At 39.8% G+C, this 22500-nt stretch overlaps 1 protein-coding gene across 8 annotated transcripts in view; it reads right to left on the reverse strand.

Annotated features, from left to right (window-relative positions):
* Positions 1-1394: 1394 nt before the first annotated feature.
* The window catches only part of slc12a6 (solute carrier family 12 member 6), a 42250-nt gene continuing 21144 nt past the window's right edge, over positions 1395-22500 (reverse strand). Inside the window, exons 3-26 of one of the 8 annotated variants that reach the window (XM_030162230.1) lie at positions 20398-20467; positions 18444-18574; positions 17275-17516; positions 17062-17186; positions 13678-13863; positions 13398-13562; positions 12944-13042; positions 12503-12560; positions 12236-12410; positions 10614-10732; positions 10422-10520; positions 10220-10339; positions 9910-10014; positions 8999-9167; positions 8207-8402; positions 7952-8121; positions 7728-7859; positions 7086-7193; positions 6293-6355; positions 5558-5581; positions 4826-4900; positions 4459-4688; positions 4224-4357; positions 1395-2059 (exon numbers count right to left, since the gene is read on the reverse strand). In XM_030162230.1, coding sequence (XP_030018090.1) covers positions 1968-2059; positions 4224-4357; positions 4459-4688; positions 4826-4900; positions 5558-5581; positions 6293-6355; positions 7086-7193; positions 7728-7859; positions 7952-8121; positions 8207-8402; positions 8999-9167; positions 9910-10014; positions 10220-10339; positions 10422-10520; positions 10614-10732; positions 12236-12410; positions 12503-12560; positions 12944-13042; positions 13398-13562; positions 13678-13863; positions 17062-17186; positions 17275-17516; positions 18444-18574; positions 20398-20467 — 3087 coding nt within the window. In that variant the 3' untranslated portion in view covers positions 1395-1967. Of the gene's footprint in view, positions 2060-4223; positions 4358-4458; positions 4689-4825; positions 5035-5557; positions 5582-6292; positions 6356-7085; positions 7194-7727; positions 7860-7951; positions 8122-8206; positions 8403-8998; positions 9168-9909; positions 10015-10219; positions 10340-10421; positions 10521-10613; positions 10733-12235; positions 12411-12502; positions 12561-12943; positions 13043-13397; positions 13563-13677; positions 13864-17061; positions 17187-17274; positions 17517-18443; positions 18575-20397; positions 20468-22500 lie in introns of those variants that run through there. The other 7 variants (XM_030162223.1, XM_030162224.1, XM_030162225.1 and 4 more) reach the window with 7 other exon arrangements.

Below are 22500 nucleotides of genomic sequence, written 5' to 3' on the forward strand. Positions count from 1 at the left end.
ACATTAAGCAGCCTTAGATATTTACTTCAAACCAGGTCATAGTGAAATGTAATGTGAATGTCACTTTTTTTGCGTAGGATACTTCAATATACTTCAAAGTGATGTGATTTATGAAAACAAGACTAGTGTCAGATGTATTATATCCCAGTTTTATTATGTTCAGTTAGCCCTTTATCCACTCCACGTTTAAAACTTGGCATTCACTTCTCCACTTCACTGACTTCCAAATGTCTGTATCTGTTTCTTCCAGTATTACAGCATTCATAGGATAATGCCAGAAACAATGGCTTGTTTGAGCATTTGTAGTCATTTTTGTGGTCTTGTGTTTGGGGACATTTTGTACAGCCATCAGGACAGAGTTAATTTACAAACAGCAAGGAAAATGTTTGGAAAAATATCTGCATTAGTGTGGAATAGTCTGAAATCTATTTTATTAAATTCATAAAAGTAACAATTTTTGATCCAGCATCAAAAAATAGTGACCTTTGTCACATGAAGAGGTTCAAAATAGGATGTAAAACTTAGACTTGCGTGTCATTGCATTGACTTAAATAAAGTTTGCCCATTATGTCAAAATTAGGTGTGTAAAAATTAAATAAAATCTTTAATTTGACCAAATCAGGCTTTGAGATGTTAAAGGTGGGGTATGAGATCTTAGAAAAACACTTTGAGCAAGCTACATTTTGAAAATACTCAATTCAAAAGTCCAAAACCCTGTCTTCAGACATCCACCCGAAGCCACACCTCCAGAGTACTGGCACACGCAGTGCTTGTTCGAGGGTTCACGAGCGCTGCACAGCAACAATTCGCCCGGCTTCGTTTCCTGCACAGTTGCTCCAAGCCTCTGAGAACGCATGATTCGTGCACGAAGAAGGTTACATGCCGAGGGGGGAGGGACAAATGGCAGTTGAGTTTGATGGACATTTCATTGTTCAATCATTTTGATTGTGCCCTTAAAATGATTGGATGGTGTTTTTTTGATCTTGTCTGTTCCACAGGTGACTAAATTTTTTTATTTTTGTGTTAGAGCATTTAATTAATTGGTTACAATCAGGGTGTGAAGGGGATTTTAAGCAATATAGGAGAAAATGCTCTAGGAAAACATCTCGCACCCCACCTTTAAGAGGACAAGCTGAGAGATAAAAAAATATATTAGATGAAATTAAAAATGACTTTCTTCCGCTTCTTCCTAATATTTCTACCTTGAGATTTTTTTCTTATAACTTAAATCAAAGTTGAAATAATTCCAGAAGTTTGTGCAAATACACCAGATCTGAAGATAAAAAAAAATGATTCCAGTTATATGTAAATAACTGATGAGGTTTAACCTTAAAAAACCCAAATGTCCAAGAAAGAACAGAGTAAAAACGGACCAATTTTCTTTGAACGCCACATTGAACATTTTTAAAACCACTTCTTTTCCAGTTTTTATGTAGCTTTGCGATTACTTTGAGGTCAGCGCGGACATTCAGGCTTCGCTCCGACTGCTCACAACTGCTTTCCGAATACATTCTGTACAAAAAGCAACCCTGAGTCTCGCCAGTGGAACAGCTTCATAGCCTCTTGCGTTGTACGTTTTTTTTTTTCTTCCCCATTCAGTGGTCCAAAGTTTAAAAAAAAAAAAATAAAAAATTCTGGTCCCTTCTGCAACAAACCCACTCTCCTACGGGTGAATAACTTTCACACAGATCCACACATACAGCTCATCACTCATTTGATTTGCTCATTTGAGGAATTTTTGCTCGATGCAAGTGGAATGAAAATCCTTGTGAAAATAGGAAACTAAAAATGAAAGGAAAGAGAAAAGAGGGGAGTGTGTGTACGGCATGATGACTGACGCTGCAGCCAATGACTGTCTCTCATTTAGGGCCTATGCCCACAGAGCACACAGACCCCCACTTGTGTCCCTTCACTTGCTTCTGCATGACTGGCTGATGCTTTCAACAGAATGTCCCGTGCGCGTCCAATCAGGAGTAGATGGTGATGACTTCGCTGCCTCCACCTCTGACCAACAGAACGCGTTCTAGTCCTTCAGTCAGAACCTCGAGGAACTCCATGTCTGATTATCCTGTCAAGGAACGCTCCACACTGAACACAAGAAAACACTCAGGACATTTAGAAGGTGTGTCCACTGTGTTGCATCTAAAGCGGGGTACACATATAAAGATAATCGGGCTGTTTTTGTGCCGATTTTCCCCCTTCCCGACGAAGGACAGCAAACACCAGATTATCTTATGTCTTATAAGATTATCCTATAAGAATATCCTGTGGTCTGAGGTGTGTTAAGAGTGCATTTGTCCCAATAATCAGCTCCGAAATGGGTCGGGGCCGATAATCATAAATACTAAACTTGTTCAATTTATTTTTATTTATTTAACCTTTATTTACCCAGACAAGCAATTAAGAACAAATTCTTATTTACAAATGCAGCCTGATCAAAGAGCAGTGGCTCCTTGAGGGGTAGGGGGGCTACAAGTAAAAACAAGGTTAAACAATTACAGCTAATAAATAAGTACATTACAACAATAGGGTTCAATATTTATGACCAAAAATCTTCATGTGTGTAGGGAAAGCTGACAACTCCTGAGTCATGACTCTGTGAATTATGATGTGGAACAGAATGTAGCCGATCAAGAAGCAAGCTGACTGAGGAACAAGGAAGTAGGCGTAAATTAAAACAAGCATAGCCCACCTGAAACAGGTTCAGTCAACCTCAGAAACAGAGGACCAGCTCATGGTGCTGTGGGAAGCCCGAGAATGTCTATTCAACATCTCCGCCAAGTCGTGCCACAACTGAGATGACATGTTGCGTGTTGTGGTTTCCGGTTATGCTATGTTTCTTTGTCTTTGTTTTTGCTAGATCATGTTTGAGCATGTGAGATTTCTGGCATGGAGGACTCGATTCTAGATCGGTGGTGGGACAGAATCGTTGTGTGTGGTGTGCTGTGTTGAGATTATCAGAGCACACCACACACAGTACGATCAAAACTTTTCAGTGCCTGATTTTTTTTATCTTCATGTGTGGGGTATGTAACAGATAAAAAATCTCTTCAGATTTGGAAAATCCTTATGTGTGTACCCCGCTTTAACCAAAAAAACATTAACCTTTATGTTTAAAAGCACATAAACAGTAAACAAATCCCATCTTTAATGTTACAGAAGAGAATAAAAGATGTGAGCCAACTGTCATGAACTCTTTGTCCTCACATGGGCTCATATTTGGAGATTTCATGGATCAGATAAGAATAAATGCATAACATATACACAGTATATTAAATCCAGATTGAACTTTGTCGCTACAACGCCTAACTACACCTGCACCTCAGTTTTACGTCTTGAACATATTTGGGTTTCAATGTATCTTTTAGACTGTTTAGATTTTAACATACTTTTTTTTTTTTTTTAAATATTGCATTTTAACTCCTTTAATATACTGTATTACAAGAAGCCATACAGTATTTTGATTACATTTTCAGAGACCAAAACCTTGACTGATCACTTTAATTTCTTATATTTCATGTTAATTAAGATTTTTTCTGGGACTCAGATAAAAATATTTTAATATACATATCTTTTAAAAGTATAATCATTTTTATGTGTTGTGTTAGAGTTGTTTATGCTGACAATGACTGTAATAAAATGAAACACACAGTAGAAAAATATTTAAGAAGTCAGATTACACTGGCTTCTCTTAGATTTTCCTTTTAGGGGGATTTCATAACTGACTTCTTTGGTCAGGGTTTAAATTACATGGGTGAAACCTCCTCCTGGCCAAACAGCCGGACCTTGGTCCAACAAAAAGTCGCCACTCCAGAGTTTTCAGACTGTTTGGATTTTCAGACCAATGACAGGAAGTTAACACAAGACATTAAATAAAAGATAGGAAAAAAAGAGAAATATGGTCCAACATTGAATCAATGATGAAGTATAAAGATGGTAATTTTCTGCACTGCAAGGGCCAATACAGTGATTATAAAATTCATCTGTTATTTCATTTTTCTTCATTTACACTGACCAGGCAAAAGGCAGAATTGAAAACATGCAGGAGGATGCGGGGGATGTTGGTAAACATGTGTGTCATGTCCTACAATGAAAACTTACTGGATTAAATCTGTACCACGCCACCAAAACTTGCAGATGTGAAACAGATTCCATTTGCATACTCGAGCCTACACTCAACATCTACAATGTTACGCTTTTGTCAAGTTTGTGCTTAAGGATACAGTTCTCATCTCCATCTGGGTTCCTGGGTGGTCCTGGCATGTTGAGCAGGACGAGTCGGGCATCGTGGGATTTGTTGACGATGACCTCGTTGAGTTTGACGGCAGTGTGCATCCGCCTGACATTGGAGTGATCTCTGCAGAAGACACATCAGTTTATTAACCTGTTGAGTGTGTCCTACTGCTGTTGAAATATCCCCCCTGTGTCAATTGTTTCCGCATCTGGCTTTCCACTCACGGTCGGATGCTCAGCATGTCTCTGAAGCCCTCGGGTGTGGAACAGCCTGAGTGCGTGGCTCTGTACTGCGATGTTTTCTCTTTGGTCCATGTCATCTGAACGCGTCGATGGTGCTCTGTGCTGCCGCCGCTCGGCACCCTGTCACGCTCACCGCCATCTGTGTCGTCATCGTCGTCTGAGCCGATGCTCGTCAGACGTAGCATGGAGTTCCGGTCCTTCACCAGCTGAGCCTGATTCACAAACACACAAATGCAATGTAACATGTCGTCTCATCACCGTTTTTGACCTATTGTCGACCTTATTCGATCACTACTCTACCTCCCCAACTACTGTCTCTTTCCCTTTCGCTGTCTTTATCTCCTTGTACCTGTCTGCTTCGGTTTCCTTTATAGATGTTTGAAGTGTTCACTCCGGTACTCCTGTACCTGGGGGAAAGATACGCCTACAGACAACACATGATCACCTAACTTAGTAACCCAACACCACCAGTCTACTCTAACAGGATCACTGGGGGGCGCTAAAGGGACACAGCAGCTTTAGTGTTTTTTTTTTTTAAAGACCTGGGGTATAAGGCATCTGAGGGGGTATAAAGGGGGATAAGAACAGCAGGAACAGTAAATTAAACAATAATGTGATTGTAACCAATTATTTCTTTACAGATATAGATTTGACAATAAAAGAATATTTAACCCAGGTCAACGTGTATTAAAAGTTACATTGGAATAACTCAAGAACGCTTCATTGAATCCTTCAGATAAAGGCACAGTTGGCATGTGGGAGCTGGCATGTTTCAGAAAATAAATCATTTGACATCTCAGAGGAGTGGTCAAAGGATGCTTCTCCCTATGCATTAAGCCACTAAAACAAATACATGATTGCATGCATCTGTTTTTTGATATGCATGCCACTAGAGTCAGGCAAGTTAAAGCATGTGGGAATTTACTTTTTCTGAAGGATTCAGCTGATTCTGTTGAAGCACAGGTCCATTCACTACTGTGTAAAGTCTCTCTGCCATAGCAATACCATACATCCTGACTTAACACTACATTTACACTGCTCTACTAGAACCAGGTGAAACTCAACTACAGTGCAAACTTACATCATCAAAACTCCAGCGAACACGCTGAGGAAACCAGTGGCAAAAGGAGAGGACATGAACGTTTCACATTATTCATGACTTCAACACTACTAGCTTGGTGTAATCTACCTAGCTTTACCAAGTGTATGTGAAAAGACTGTAAAATTCTGTGATATACACATGGCCTTTTTCTAATCCTGCAGGATATTTATTTTATGGATCCTCTTATTGAAATGGAATTATTAAAATCTCATATTGGAGACTTAAGTGGCAGCCAACTGATTCCATAGTGTGTGTGGAAACTTCTGAGGGTAATACAGATACAACACAGTACAAGGACTATTCCTTGGACTTCTAAAGTAATATTTGATTGCTCTTAGAAAACCTTTTTTCACAAGATTGATTCCACTGTCTTATCTATTAATGTGACTCTGCCTTTGGAGAGACTTAAGTTCGGTTGGAGAGACTTAAGTTCGGTGTCATCTTCTGTTTTCAGATTCACTAAACTAAGCTAACAGCTGTTATTGGTAGGAACAGAAAACATCAAAAACCTTTACAGGACTGTTTTCTTTTTTTAGTATATACATGTTATCAAAAAAAATAAATAAAATCAACATTTCTGCTTTATAGGGATCACCTTCTTAACTAACAAATGAAGATATACAAATAATCTCCAGTATCTCATTAATGTCCTAGTTAAACCACATTTGAATGGAACTCCATGACTTTACAGCTGAGCATAACCGCTGACCTCACCTGAGACTTTGTAGCTCCACCTGCCTCTGGCCTATATGCACTTCTGCTGCTACCAGGGTTTCCCTGATAAAATGATGCACGACATTCACAGACAGATCACATGGGTGAGTTACGGCTAAATTTGCACTGAATGTTCATAGTATCGATGACCCAAACATTGACTGCAGTCTGATCCCTTAATCCACATGTGATTATAGATCCTCTTACTGTTCCTTTCTGCCAGAAAGTGAACACGCATGAATGCAAGATATGACTTAAATTGAGTGTTATCCTGTCTGCTCCCTAGTAGTGTCCGTACATCGCTTTGGGCTCATGTATGAGCTGGGGCAGAAAGCTGTCTAGACTATTCCCCCTGAACAAGGGGGGTGTTGAGCGGAGCTGTGGTTATTAGACCATCACATGAGCACATCCTCTGTCCTCAACACTTGTTCTATTTGTTCCTATGATGTTTTCTGTTCTTTTCGTAACCTTACTTCTATATTAAATGACATTCAAACATGACGCCTTTAAACAAGAACAACATAGTTCTTATAGAATACCCATCTTGTAGCTCATTCCAGCCCAGGTCTGAAGCACTCCAGATCATTTCTACTTCAAGCGAACACAACTCATACAGATAATTTCCTGTTCTTGGCTACATGTGTGAAAGAGTAACTCTGCACAATCTGGACATTGCTACACATGTAAAAGAAGCTTTGGATTGCGCGCACACACACACTACATCAAATTTCCAATTTTATTATTGAAACAGTAATTGTTTATATGCATTTACTCTCACATCTTGTGGACTTACCTCTCTTTCCCGGTCTGACTTAGACAGTCGCATCTGCCGGAGCATCTGAGACCTCTGCTCCATCATTAGGGTCCTTTCATAGGTGTACGCACTGATATCACTGTCATGCTGAGAGGACAAAGACAGGCCATTATGCTATGAGGCTAATGAAATATTCCCCTGTTGGTACAAGTCATACACAAATGGACAAATGTATTGGGACACACTGAATTTAGGTGTTTCTTTTTTAACAGGGTCGGGGATACAAAACAATAATGACAAATGTCATAATATAGCTTTATATTGTGATGAATATCATTGCATTCCATCGGTTAGTTTTGTTTAAATTATCTTTGCTTCCAAAATGCCTCAAAGATGGATTTTACTTTATTTCTCTCAACTTTGATTTTGTTTTTTTTTTTTTTCATCCATGACTATGATTTTAAATGTTCTACCTCTAAAGTTCTAAAATATTTTTAAAGCTCTGACTGTAAATAATAATTTTCTACCACAACTAACCATCTACTTTCTTCACATCTCACTTGGGAATACAAATCTCTTATGCTACGAGGCTAACCATTTGTAAAATGTGCTAATATTTCACACTAATGAAAAGATGAATATAAGATCATGTTACTTATATTTTTAATATTAACATCTCACCATCTCAACTACTTCGACTTCAGCCACAATGCGTAGGTGATAGAGGAAAGTTGCCAGATCCTTCTTCATCTGGATGGAATTATCTTCCATCTGGGCCACGGTGAAGATCCTCATCCCACATTTACGCCACACCTGGGGTTCAGTGAAAGCATGAATGAACAGAAGATGAATAAAGGTTTGGTAAACCTCTAAAATAATTTTTTGAAGAACAGAAAGGTTCCTACCTTGTGTTGTCGCAGAAGAAAAGGCAGCAGCATTAGCATCCCCCCGTCATGGACAATCCACCAGACATCGATGTAGCCCTCTGCGCAGGGCTCGCTATTGCTGGGGAATAGGGAGATGTTTTTAGGCACCAGCAGGGCCAGGTGGGCTGCAGTGGTCACCCGCACCGTGTCTGGAACAAAGCGAGGGGGCGCTGTTAGCGTGACATTTTTACCTTATTTTCTATGCTTATGTTTGTCTTTGATTATTCGACTCACTGATGAAGGTCTTCCATGCCTGCGGATCCTCACTTTGCCTCCAGGCATGAGGCCAACCCATCACCACAGTGTTGGGCTTCATCCCACCCAGACCACTGGACTGGATCATGTGACTGATGCCATCTCGTGGCTTCTGGGCCACGATGCACTGACAGAAGCCCTTTACGCGCTCCTTATCCATCAGGTGCTTTAGAGTCTGAGTGAGGAAAACAGGGAGAAAAAAAAACAGGCTGCAATATTGATCATCACTGATTTAACCATAGCTTCGTGTAATCAGAGCAGTCTATGGCAGAAAAGCTGAAAACTAATCTGGATGGAGGTTGAAGGGCAAAAAAGGAAATAACTAAGAGGATTTTTTTTTTTACTGTTTTACATTTTTATTTTAGATTTTGAATGTTTATTTTCCACAAAATTTATCAAGTAATGTTAATCTGCCTAACAGTAATTTTATTAATTAGCAATAAGCAGAAATTTAAATGTTTGCAAATAACATTTCCTTACAAAACAAGTCGTCATACCAATCTGTTAAGTGATGTAATAAACCAAAAAAGAAAAAAAAAAACAAAAAAACTTTTAGTCTACCTTAGATAATCAGTGTTTCACAATTACCAATCTCCTTCCTTCTGTTGAGTATAAATCATACTGAGACAAATTATTATAAATGAAAAACAGAGGGTCAGAAAGCCATCAGAAATAGAGATGTATGCAATTTCATAGCCTTTAGTGGGCTTCCTCAAATCCACAACTGTTCTCCATTTTGGTGTTTTCCTGGCTAGAGTGACATCTCCTCACCTGTTCAGCGGCAAGGGCCTCTCCATAGCTTTGCAGGAAGTTGCCGGAGACAACTGTGCCTACGATGGTCAGGCCTTTTCCTGCTTTCAGTTGGCTGGCAAACGTCAGCAGGCGAGGAGACTTTACATGGGCGTCTTCATCCAGTTTGAGTAAAACCAACAACTGGGGTCTGGAGGACAATGGAGAAGATTTCATTTACTAATATTAATTCTAATATTAATAAAAGTTTAACCAGACAAAAAAAAAAAAACAGAATTAAAACCTCATACCTGCCTGTCTCCAGTGAAGCTGCACTTTATATCCATGTCTGTCCAGACTTATATAATTAAAGTAGAGAACACTTTGAATAATAAAAGAAATGAAAGTGCACGGTTGAGGGTCTAGGGATAGGGCATGTCATTCACTGTGAAGTGTCTAAAGGCAAATTCTTGATTTGAGATAAAAGGATGTATAAAAAATGTATCTGATTCGAGTCAGTTGAGCTTTGCTGTTGTTTCTCTCCATTTCTATTGTATTATTCAGTTCATTGATACAAACAAAAGAGTTTGCGCTATATGGTCAAATGACTGCTAATAAAACTGATTGTGATTATCTGCAAAGTTGTAGCCATGACAGTAGACATGTTTCAAAGATGGACGTTGACATAAAGCACATATTCTAGAACTTGGATGTTTCACATACATTTTCAACACAGAGGACGTTGACAATCAGCACACTTTAAAGATGATGATGTCACGATGTAAAAGGTCACGACGCCATATTTTTTTTCTTATAACAAGTTTGGGTGAAAGTTTCTCACAACTGAAGAAATTCCCTCGAGATCTTCCTAAGAAATGCACAACAATGCAAAGTCTGGCCATGACTACCACCAACGAGGGGTTAAAACAAGTGTCCACAGTTCTTTTCCCTACCTCCAGTTTTTGGTATGTGGTGGTCCCTCCTCCAGCCTCAGCAGGGCATAACGAGCAGCGCTCAGTGAGAGACCACGGATTCCATCCCCCCACTCTTTCTCTGCTCTGTTACACACATATGGATACATGTCAGTACACACAGTGATGATTACAGAGTATACAGCGACTTCCACTGACATCCTCCCACAAAAACATGCTTCACACTGGAAACAGATGCACACAAAATACTACACACACATTTACAAACAGCCCTCTTGACCATGCTATACATGAACAACCATGTGGGGAATACATCTCCATGGCAACATACCCATGGTACTCAATGTACTTGTAGATCATGCCGGCGATCACCATAGCAACAAATGCGTAGTACCAGGAGGAGATGAACATGAGCACCAGGCAGATAGTCATCCCCAAAACTGACAAGGTCCTGGACACAGACAAGCACCAGAGGCACAGATCAGCGTGTGTGTGATGTGTGTGTGTGCTCGTGAATGAGTATGTAGCAGTACCAGTGGTAGTAGGAGAAGCGAGGTCTCCAGTTTGGCGTCCTCAGGAGTGTCTGGAGGGCACAGGCCAGGTTCACAAACAAATAGCACATCAGGAAAAACCTGAATAGAACAAAGCACATTAAAACCAAAGCTCTTAAAAGGAGAAAGACATACTCCTCAAAGAGGTACAGGGAGGGGGAGTATTGGACTTACATTGTCAGAATGGGAGCCACCAGGTCAAGAGAGGCGATGAGAATCCCCAGCTCAGCTATCAACGCTGTCAGCAGAAGGGCCCAGGTGGGCTCTCCGTTAGCTTTCCCATGGCCAAACACCTGACGAGCAAATACGCAAAAGCAAAAGAATGTAAGCCGCATACAGCAGGTGTAAAACACATGTTAAAAATGGGTTCAAGGCCTCCCAAAAATACAAGAATTATGGCTATAGCATACTGAGCACGAAGATACTTAGTGCTTTCAGGTGAGCAAACTGCTCTAAGAATTTCAGTAAATGACAGTGAGCTACTGGCTACATTTTAACTACATTTAACAGAGTGGATGTGATGTAGAATATCTTTACTGGCTACATCTGCAGCGCATGCATGGTAAAAAGGTTGCGAGTCACAGAAAAAACAAGATGATGCTTTGGGATTAGGTGGCAACTTTAGTTTTTAGACCCAACACTGCTTTGAAATGTTGAATTCTTCCTAAGTTTACGTAGCACAAGCAGATAAACATCTACAGATTACAGTAAGGAAAGTTAACATAAGCTTAGGAACTTTATTTATGGAGTTCTATAATTTCCATCTCATTCAGTCAGCTCTTTCAATCTCTTAGCAGCTTTTCACAGATATGTGTCAAGATACAATAAATAATGATAGGAAGCCGCTTCTTCTGTACTGGCAGTTTAATTGAAAGAAAAAATGAGAGAGAGACACTTTATGACTCATTTCTGTGAAAATGGTCCAGGCACACCGTGCATATAAATATCAATAGAAGACTGGCCTATTTTTATATATGAAGGACAGATTTCTGATAAAGTGCTCGCCTGCCTCTTGTAGCCAATTTCACTGATTATAGCAGAAGCGGTGTTGTACAGATAGGTCTGTCATACAAACTACACTGGCTCAATATAACCAAATCATTAGAATCCAGGTTCCTACAAGTTAAATTTAAGACCTTTTAAGACTGCTTTGAACAGAATTTGAAGCCCATTTCACAGCCTAGTTCATGGCCATGCTGGAAAAAATTCCTGACTCCTTGAATTTAGGATAATATATTTATTTTACTCCAATGCCTTAATTACCATCGTTCTGAGTTGAATTTATTTTTTGCACAGGGTGCAGCGAGCCTCAAACACATTCCCCTCCACTCATGTCAACCAGGCATTATGAAATTTGCACTTCCTCATGATTACTTTTCACTGGTGAGCCGTCCCTTAAAGTTCCCAGGGTCAGCTTTCTCGAGGGACATGCGCGTGACTAACGACTGCACATGTGCTGGGCTGAATGTTCTGTGGTCACTTCCCACCGGGGGCTGCAAAGTTAGTGATAATTGGTTCCTAATTTCAATATAAATTATCGTCTTGGAACGGATGGAACTGAGTAGACTAATGTTACTTTCTTTGCAGCTTGGACATTTCCCAGACACATTTCAACACAATACAGCCAACAAGTTTATGGCAACATAACTTAAGACCTACCATATCAAATATAATACCTTTTAATGACTTTCTTAAGGTATTAAATGCAGATTTGTAAATTCAAGACTTTTTAAGACAATGCTGGATCCCTGTAGAATATAGTGTTTTATGCAACTTATTTCACCCTCAGCTCTCACCCTGAGGAAAGGGATGATGTTGTCCTTGGCGATGGCCTGCAAGAGTCGAGGAGCGCCGGTGAGTGACTGGAGGCCTGCGCCACATGTTGAGAAGAATGAGCCTATCACAATGACCCAGGGAGTGGGCCAGGCCAGAGTCCCCACCACCAGATTCCCCTTGACGGAGTCGCCAAACCTGCATGATTGAACAGAGGAGGAAAATTCAGCCCACACCCAGAAAGAATCCTTACACACAAACACGCAAATATAAAGAGCAGATGCACTGACTTGTCTCTGAGGACAACCCCGTCGATGCAGGCTCCGAACAAAACAACGCTGCTCAGGTCTGGCAGATGGCATTCAGGACAACTTTCAGATCAAAATCATTTCCATTTAATTTCATAAATCATTTCCAGAGTGGTTTACACTTTTCAAATTTCAACTTGATATTGTGTAGCATAAAAAATGGCAATTATTTGACTAACAGCTGCAGTCATTAAGTCAAGCTTCTTTAAAGGCATTAGGTCTTGGCTGACCATCATGAAAAAAGTATTTTGCTTGTATTAATTAGAAAGAAAAAGTGTCATCTGTTTAACACATCAATCCAGGCACAAATTCTCTAGGTATCTGTGCTGTCAAAATAATCCCATTTGGGAAAAATGTGTAAAAATGTATTTCAGTAGTGTTTCAGTGTTGGCAGTTGAAACATGTTCCACCCCCAAAGGATACAGACGATGGAAGTGGTGAGGATGGCGAGGATAGTTCCGATGGGGATGGAGCGCTGAGCATCTTTCAGATCTCCTGAGCGGTTGGATCCAGCCATGATTCCTGTAGTCAGGAGGAAAAACACCAATAACAGAGAATTATACATTTTGAAAGGTTGTGTTAAAGCAGGTGAAGAAGTGTGTTCAAAAACAGGCACTTGTAAGTCTGCCTCAAAAACATAGGAAGATAAAGCCCCAAAATTAGAAACTGGACAGACTAGAAAAGACAGGAAGCACTTGATCCTGAGTTAGCAGCCAAATTATGTGCAACAATCAATATCACACCCACTGTGTTTGTTCTGTCAATACTGTTTTGTTATTTTTTACTCCATACTCTATGCTATTGTTTGCAGTTTGCCCACAGGTGGTTTGGCACTAAAGAAAGAGCTGAAAAAAGAAAAAAACAGCACCATTCTTACCGGTTACAGAGGGGAAGAAGATGCCCACCAGCAGCGTGAAGGAGGTGGTGATGTCGGCAAACACATAAGGCTGATCAATGGAGGGGGAGTGTGCAACATTTGAGGAATTAAGGGAGCCTTTCTCTATGACATCCCCTTTGCTGAGGTAGGAGCTCCACAAGTTCTCTATTAGGAGGAGATTCAAAAACCACATGTTAGTGGTACAACATATGATTATGATCACATTTTATCCAAATCAGATCCAGTCTAAGTCAGTGTGCTCTCAATCACGCATACACACCTGAAAGGATCCCACTGGCTAGACCGGGTATTCCATCTATCTTGGTGAAGTTGTTATGTAAAAAGTAGTCGTCACAGGAGGCGTTCAGGTCTGTGCCCTGGCAGAACTGCCTCCATAGATCTGTGGTCTTCTCCACAGAAGCAGGAACATGGCTTGGGTCAAAGGTCGGGCCAATGGTGCTGTTTTCTGTTAGCAGACAAGTGAGGATTTAAAAACAGAACATGAGGTCACTGTAGTTTGTGAGGGGATTTCTCTGAGATAATGTTTTTTAAATGTGTCTTGGCCCAATGAATCATAAGTGGATCAACCTTAAAGGTGCGGGAGACTTTCGTGACCAATTTTTCATCAAATTTGTAAAATCTCAGTCATAGCCTAAGTATCACGAATCCATAAGTCTTTCTGTGATTACTCACCTCAATCTCTTGCATTACAGTGAACAATTTCGAAGGGCCACCCACCGTAAGCACACCATGCGTTAACAAACAGAGCCGGGAGGTAACTCGGGCATCTTCGGAATTTTGTCACAATGTGCATTGTGGGAAACGGAGGCATGCGCAGCCACCTGACAGCGACAGCTGCTACAGACACGATGCGGAAACCGCAGGAGCTCCCTTCCCTCTATGCATATTCCTCCAGCCGTTTCCGCATTTCAGACGTTTCCGCGTCATGTTTGTTTCATCCATATATCATATGGTTGCGCTGCCACTGTAGGGGGCTGCGTGAACCTCCCTTTCCCACAATGCACATTGCGACAAAATTCCGAAGATGCCCGAGTTACCTCCCGGCTCTGTTTGTAAACACATGGTTTGTTTATGGTGGATGGCACTTCGAAATTGTTCACCATAATGCAAGAGATTCAGGTGAGTAATCACAGAAAGACTTACAGATTTGTGATACTTAGGCTATGACTGAGGTTTTACAGATTTGATGAAAAATTGGTCACAAAAGTCTCCTGCACCTTTAAAACATAGGGTAAGTTATTGTTGTATTGCAATTTTCAATACTAAAAAATTACAATACATAACGCAGTACAAATCCTTAGGACAATATCACTGACAAAAAGGGATCAATTCATGCATACAGCACACACTTATACATAGGGAGATTAACTCCCTAGGTACTGTAATCTCATATCATGTATACCATGAAAACAGTGAAAAAAGTAAAATTACATCATGAAAATGTTTACATCTACAAAAGTATTCTTTAAAAAATTGTCAATGTGTACAACCTGAATTTTCTTGGGAATAATGTGCAATTTTAACAATACTACAGGGCCATTTATCATTTACACATGTGCATTAGAACTTACAGATCGCAATGGATCTAGAAATACACAAAACATTTAGTAACAGGCAGAATATTCGTAAAATTACACTTCTCAAGACATTTCAGCCTGTTCATTATTTGTTCAAGTTAATCACATTGTTTGTAAAAGGATAGTTGGTAAATGTATACATTTTCATGTAATTTTACTTTTTTTTTACACTACAATAAAGACAGAAATTTGCAGTTATAATTATTTATGGATTATTATGTTATTATTTTACTGGTCTGATCCACTTTATGTACTGTATGTGGAACCTGAACTAAAATGGTTTTGACATCCTCAATTGTTAATATCTTCAGTGTAATTTCTGTATTTCAAAAATTCATCTCACGAGCCAGATTGGACCCTTTGGCTGGCCAGTTTTGGCCCATGGGACATATGTTTGACACCAGTGACGTATACAATACCAGGCTTTTTTTCGGCATTCAATAGTTGGTACTAGTTGGTTATGTAATTATATTGAAGTTCACTACTTAAATCATTTGTCATGATGGTCTGGGGACACATTTGATCTCATATTTTTAGAGACATCATCACTGAGTAACAATCTAAAAAACAAAGAGCTACTATTACCTCCACAATTGGAACAAGGCTACACTGTCGGGGGCCGACAGCAAGGATAGATCCCCAAAATCCCCCCAATCCTCTGCTATATATAAATGTATCCACGGTAATTGTTAGACAATCGATATGAACTCAGTTTGAGCTACATCAACTTGATAGTGGCAGAATAATCTTCAGAGAACCAATTTTCCCCCACAAAACTCCTCCTAGTGAATGAAAACAACACATTATGAACTCTGGATGGTAGTGAGAAAATGGACATCTGTAAGACGATCAATATGAACCAAATTTGATCTCAATCAGCCTATTATTGCTTGATTTGTCAAAAAAAAAAAAAAAAGATTTTCAACTAAAGCGCCCCATTTGGATGACTTATAATACTCATGGAGAAGTTGAAATCCATAGGGTTCCCTATGTTGGTTATCAAGGGATAAGAAATCTAACCAAATCTGTCCTAGTTATCACGTTCACACAAAGGCTATCTGAAGGTGGTGGATCCAGCGGCATTTGAGGTAAAACCATTATTTCCCAAAAACTCAATTTCAGGGATATAATAACCTGTATGTGAACATTAGTTCTTTAAATAGGTCTGGCTCTTGTGACGACTGTCTTATACTGGTGTAATGAGATTGTTTCTCAGTTTTCTACAGGTTGATTTTACAACATTTTTAAGACCATTATAAATATAATTGAAAGCCTACTTGATGTCCCTTCACACTGGAATTGTGTTTTGGTGATGCTCCTTTCTGACTTGTGGTACAATTTAAATACCTTCAGTTTCAACCAAGTTCTAATTCAAACTGATTTTTAAGACCTGTCAAATCATATTCAAGTCAGAGTATCTGCAGGTTTGACAAAGCCAAATTTATGACATTTTTCAAGGCGTTTAGTCAGATTTAAGACCTTACATTAACAAAAATAATGGTACAAAGGGCCTCATAATTATAGCCTTTAACCAGTCTTAACCATATTTCAATCCAACGGACATGACATTTCCATGTCCATGACTAATGTTTCTGCTGCTTACATTCAAGCTGCTACAGCTCATATCTGAACCCCTCCACCCATGAGTGAGGGGTTCAGGCTCCATTCATTCCCATCTCTGTTATGAAACAACACCAAATACACATTACACATTTGCAAACATTTCCAAAGCAAATACAGAATTGTCATTAATTGTGTCTGAGGAATTTTTAAGATCTAAGATCATTTAAGAATTAATTATAAACTTGAAAGATAATTTAGGACAATCAGATGTAAGACTTTTTAAGGATTCACAGATACCCAGACATTTTAATTGCCTCATTGAGCTGTTTGGATTTTAGACTTTTTAGGGACCTGGGAAACCTTAAATGACTGTGCCTGTGGTTCATCAACATGTCAAATCCTTGTTTCCCACTCAGTGCATGTGAGGATACAAGTCATACTTTCATTGTTCTTTACAGAGGTAAGCCAGTAACACATTTCTCTGATCTAATCCTATAACTCACCACTGATAAAAGTCATGTTGTCTTCTCTCTCTGTCGTATCTTTGATTTGCTGCAGGATAGTTTTTGCACATTGGTCATCTGGAAAATCATGGCCATTTATGCTTCTGTTTCCCAGCATGCATACCCTAAAGACAGAAGAGCACTGGTCATTCACATACACAGTCAGGGCGAGAAGGCTGGGTTGCTTTGTATTGTTGAAAACACAACGCTTACGTAAAATGTGGTGGTTTGAAGGCTGACACCAGCGCGCCAATGTAGATAGAGAGGATGGAGATGATGACGCAGGCTAAGAAGATGGAGGCCAGTTTGTTGACGTACTTCACGCCCACAAAGACAAGCAAGGACATCAGGAGGAGACAGATTGAGCCATAAACCCGCATGTTGTTCAACATGGCTGCCCCTTCACCATCAGGCCCTTTGGAGCTAAAGATGGCTGCCTCAGGTGCAATGTACATCTGGATGAAAGAGGGATATAAAAAGTGTGACAAAATGCAGATGGGATAACAACACAATTACACTGAATTTTTCTTGTTATTTTGTCTTTGATTTCAGAAAAGCTTCTGTTAGTTTAATAATGCATAAGCAGTTACAATTTTATTTTTGTTTGGAGGAATTGACTAGTTTTAGTTATTGCATAGAAATGCTTGATATGTAGAAGCTGAAAAAAAGGGTTGGTGCATGACAGAGCATGAGTTTACTAAAAATGGAACAAGACACACAATGTAAAATAATTGTAGTTTTTATTCAAGAGTTGACCCCTACCCCTGCAAGGGGTAGGGGTTGAAATATTCCTCTACAAAATGGGACAACCCCTTGAGACTGTTACATCATCAGCAGTCATCAATGCCACAACTTTGTTCCAGAAAGAATTCACCATGCCGTCAGCACCTGTAACCGTCTCTGTTGCATGGGCTTTGGGCATATTTTTGCAGCTATCAACCACAAACCACAGAAATGCGGTCTATAACACACTGAAATGGCATTAAACTGATTGATTGACTGACATTTGTGTTTCTGTCACACTGCTGCACTTTTTAGCTGTGTTTACCTCCATCTTGCTGATAATTCAAACAGAATTATGGGAGATTTCTCATACCCCTCCATTTGTAGAGTGGTCCTGAAAAATCTCCGTTTCGAGGGCCAAACGGCCCTCCCCCTTCGACTCATCGAGAATCAGGACACCCCTGCCCCTTCATTTGAACGCGCAAAATGGAGGGGTAGGGGTAAGGGGGAGGGCCAAGGGGTGAATTAGGATTGGGCCTTAGTCTCTATTTTCATTTACTGTAATAATATGATGTAAGTTAATGACAATAGTGCAAACACAAGGTGCATAATGTAGTTTTTAATGAGACACTTGGTATTTAAAGGAATCCACAACCCACCAGAAGGATCTCGACTGCGCCGAGGATGTACATGGCTCCAGCAAAGGTGGTTCCCAGGTAGAAACACAGACCCACTGCCCCCCCAAACTCTGGACCCAGAGAACGGCTGATCATGAAGTAGGAGCCCCCCGCTGAAGAGGAGGACGGTTGGACAAGATAGAAAGTTGTGGGAGTGGGGCAGGTTGTACATCACAGTGGGAGAAGAGAGAACGGTGAGGGAGAGAGAGAGAAGTAAGAGGAGGGGGGGAATTAAGGAGGAGAAATATATATAAAAAGAGAGATGGAGAGAAAAGAGGAAAGAAGAGAGGAGACATAGAGAGAGAGAGAGGGATGGATGGTTAGTAACATTATGATGTTATGAGGAAAAGAGGGAAAAGAGGACAGCTGATGTAAGATCATCCTATGCTTTAGAAATAAGCATAATTTTTCTACATGACATATTAAAAGAAACAGACAGATATTTGGTCAAATCTTATCTGCAAATGACTCTTTGTAACTGGTTTGCTTCACTTGAAGTAAATTGGTGACTGTACACATTAGGTGTTGAGTGCTGTGTGGACTGATGAATCCACTGACAACATGTTCATTTGGTTCAAAGGCTGCAGTGAGAACCTTTTTCATAGTGATCAAAAAAAGAGTCCAATCAAATAAGATCAAATCAGCCTTCACTGCCCATATGGGAGGTGAACACAGTGTTTGGGTGAAAGTAAATCAGTCATTAATATTAGCCCACTCTTAAAGCTGTTTTTCATACTTTTAAAAACCTATTAGCTGTTACTTTTTTATATTTACTTAACTAATGGGTTTGTAGACATGTAAAACATTATAATCCAGACTGAGGGCCTTATAGAGCAGATAACATTATGAGCATGAACTATCCACTGGATTTGTACCTGCGACAGCAGGAAGTGACATCATTTTAGTCAGTTTGAAAGGATGCAGCTATGACATTTCTGTATTCATGAAAATATGTGGAAATTTTTTTTGTGTGGTTCATTGCATTTTTTTTTAGCAATTTCTTTAGTTAGTACAAACTTATTACAAAAATTATGTTAAAATTTGAGATATAAGGGTTGTATTGATGTAAAGCAAATTAAAATGCTCCAAAAAATGGCACTACAGTATGTAAAAATGTAAAGATATGCTCTGGTGGGCTTTTTCTACCAACAGGCAAATGCACAAGCAAATCAATGATTTTAAAGGTTTGAGGCACAAAATCAAACAATACGTTTTAGAAATTAGACACTACAAGACATTTTTAGACAATATTTGAGAAAGTAATTTCATTTAACCCAGTTCTCATAGTGCTGATGTTTTTCCTTGTAATTTCCCCCTCCACATCTGGTACTCCAAGTGAGTTCAAACTCAGATCAAGTGTAATTTGCTGATACAATTTGAACCAGATATAAAACAGAGTATATGAAAGCATCATTCAGTGAGATAACTACATTACCACTTTAAGCACCAACTTTAAGAATAGAGATCAAGCATTTGGTTTCCTGAAATGCAGCCTTGTAAAATAAAAGCACTCACACAGTAAATCCTGCAAGTAATGCTGTGTGTTTAAGCCATCTGATGAGTGTAGTTTATGGGTGCAGCTCATGAACAAGAAGCTCTTGAGCAATGAGTAAACCCTCTGCAACTGGATGGGGGAAACTGCATGCAGTCTGATAGATGCATGGTTTTTAGTGCTGAGCTGTATTAGGGAAGCCAAACACTTTTTTAATCATTATTATTCATTTACACAAATCATAGTGAACTACATAGCTTTAACTACCATCTGAGACAAGATGGTGAGAAAAAATGAGCTCTTGAAGCTGTTCAGGTGAGAAAGAGCATGGAATGAAATGTCTGATGCCAAATGAGACATGTTAGACATTAATTGGCTATGTTATAAAGGTTTTCATTCTACATCTAATAATCAAAATGTCACATGCTAGTGAAAATATCACACCACTTTGACATTTGGGGTATTCGTCTTGAAGTGTTTCAGTGAAAGGTAAAGTTGATGGCGAATAAACATCCTGAGTTTTGGATGTGTGTACAGACAGAGGGGGAGAGGCGGACATGGGGAGACAGGACAAACAGAAACAACACTCATTAGAAAGAAAAAAAACAGCATTATTAATAAGAGTGTGACTCCAGCTAGAGGATGAGAAGAAAACCTGAATGAACGAATTCTGAAAAATTCCTGTTTAATTTTACATCTGCAGCAGACACTTGGCCAACCTAAAACTGTTATAGAAATTCTCCAAGGGCTGCATTTGCATGTCCTCACCTCTGTACTCACTGGTTGCATTTTACTGCAGCATTGCTGCTGAGCCTCACTTGCACTAAAGCAAAAAACACTTCAAAAAGACACTTCAGTGTAAAAGTGTGTAATATGTATAATCATTGACAATATATTAATAGTTGTCATATGTGAGATGATCCCAATCAAAATGCCCCTCAAATGCAGACACTTTCACTGTATAATATAACCTTACAAAAACTGCTTTTGCTCCTCATGTGGAGCTAGTGTAGGTAACTCAAATTGAAGACTGACCTTAAAAATGAGTGAGCAAACAGCGCCAGGAGGTAAGATACAGATACCTCCACCAGCCTTGTTAGATTAAACTGTTATACGTGGGTCATCCTCCTTCACACAGAGCTGGTTTGGGTTTGCAAAGTCAGACATCAGTTGATATTAAAAACACTAGCTTTCATTACCCTTGGACTCATGTCTAGATTACATCAATGGTCAGTATATGTTTAAAATGTTCTTGTAATGATAATAATACCACTACTACTACTCCCACTAATAATAATAATAATAATAATAATAAGTTTTAGATAGAACTCCTGAAGCCTTTGGATGTGATGAATGTTCAGGGTGGAAAAAAACTCTAGTGTCCCTTTACAAAAGCACTTAAGACTAAATACCTACAATAATTATAAGAGCTTTTATATGCATTTTGAAATTCATTTATTTTCTGAACCACTTAATCAGGTGAGGGTGAAAGTGGGGTACACCCTGGGCGTGTTGCTAGTTCATTACATATTGAGGTTTTGCACACACGTCACATGATCACGTGGTTTGCTTTTTACAACGCCATATTGGTAGGCAAGCTTTCCTTGGATCGTACAATTGCCCATTGTTGGTGATATTTATCTTTCTCCTGTATAGAACTACAATAACGTAAAGCTTTAAGCAGTGTGATCATGGTAACCACGTGTTGCAGTTGGTTGCAATAGATGAGTTTCATGTGACGTATGCATACATTAAGTCTTGGAGGAAGAAGTCATGCTGAGTTCGTAGCGTGTTAAGCAATGGACCTGCTAAACTCCTGTGTGCCATTTATTACTTAGCTTTCACCAAGTATAAGTTAGGCAGAAAGACCGCTCAGTTCCATTGGTGGCAGCGGTGGTTCTGTTCTGCCGACCGCTGTTTATAGTTATAACCATGGTTAGCATAGCTTCTCAGTATAGTTAGCCTGTGTGTCTGTTGCGCTTAGCGGCGTGGAAAAAAAGAATTGTCATCATGTGGTACGGTGATGAAGACCCCTTTAAACCTGCCAGGAGGGCTTCCCTTGGCCTATCACCCTATAGAGAGAGAGTGATTGTGGATCTACCTGCTCCCTTTGCCGGCGATGGCAGCCAGAGTTTCCTCAGCTGGGTGAGGCAGCTGGAAGTAGCAGTCGGAGCTACGGCAGGCGACACCGGTGAGTTCAGCAGGGAGCTGGTGAGAAAACTCCCCACCCATCTGTGCAAGTCTGCTTTTCTACTATGGGACAGCCTTCCCGATGCGGTCAAGTCAAATTATGCGGCCGTGAAAGAGAAGATGGGATCGGCTTTTGGACAGAGACAGTTAATGGACTGTTTTAGAGCTAACATATCGGCTCGTTCACGAGTTCTGGGGGAGAACCTGGAGATGTACGCGGCTGATGTGAGCCGGCTGGTAGCTGGTACTGGTGTTTTTGCCTCTGAGTTATGCGCGCATCACTGTTGTTAGTAAACATTGAAACTCATCTATGGTGCTTTTATCACAAGCAGACATACTCGCAAATAAAACATGAAA

This window comes from Sphaeramia orbicularis, chromosome 18, assembly GCF_902148855.1.
Source record: "Sphaeramia orbicularis chromosome 18, fSphaOr1.1, whole genome shotgun sequence".
NCBI lineage: Eukaryota > Metazoa > Chordata > Actinopteri > Kurtiformes > Apogonidae > Sphaeramia > Sphaeramia orbicularis.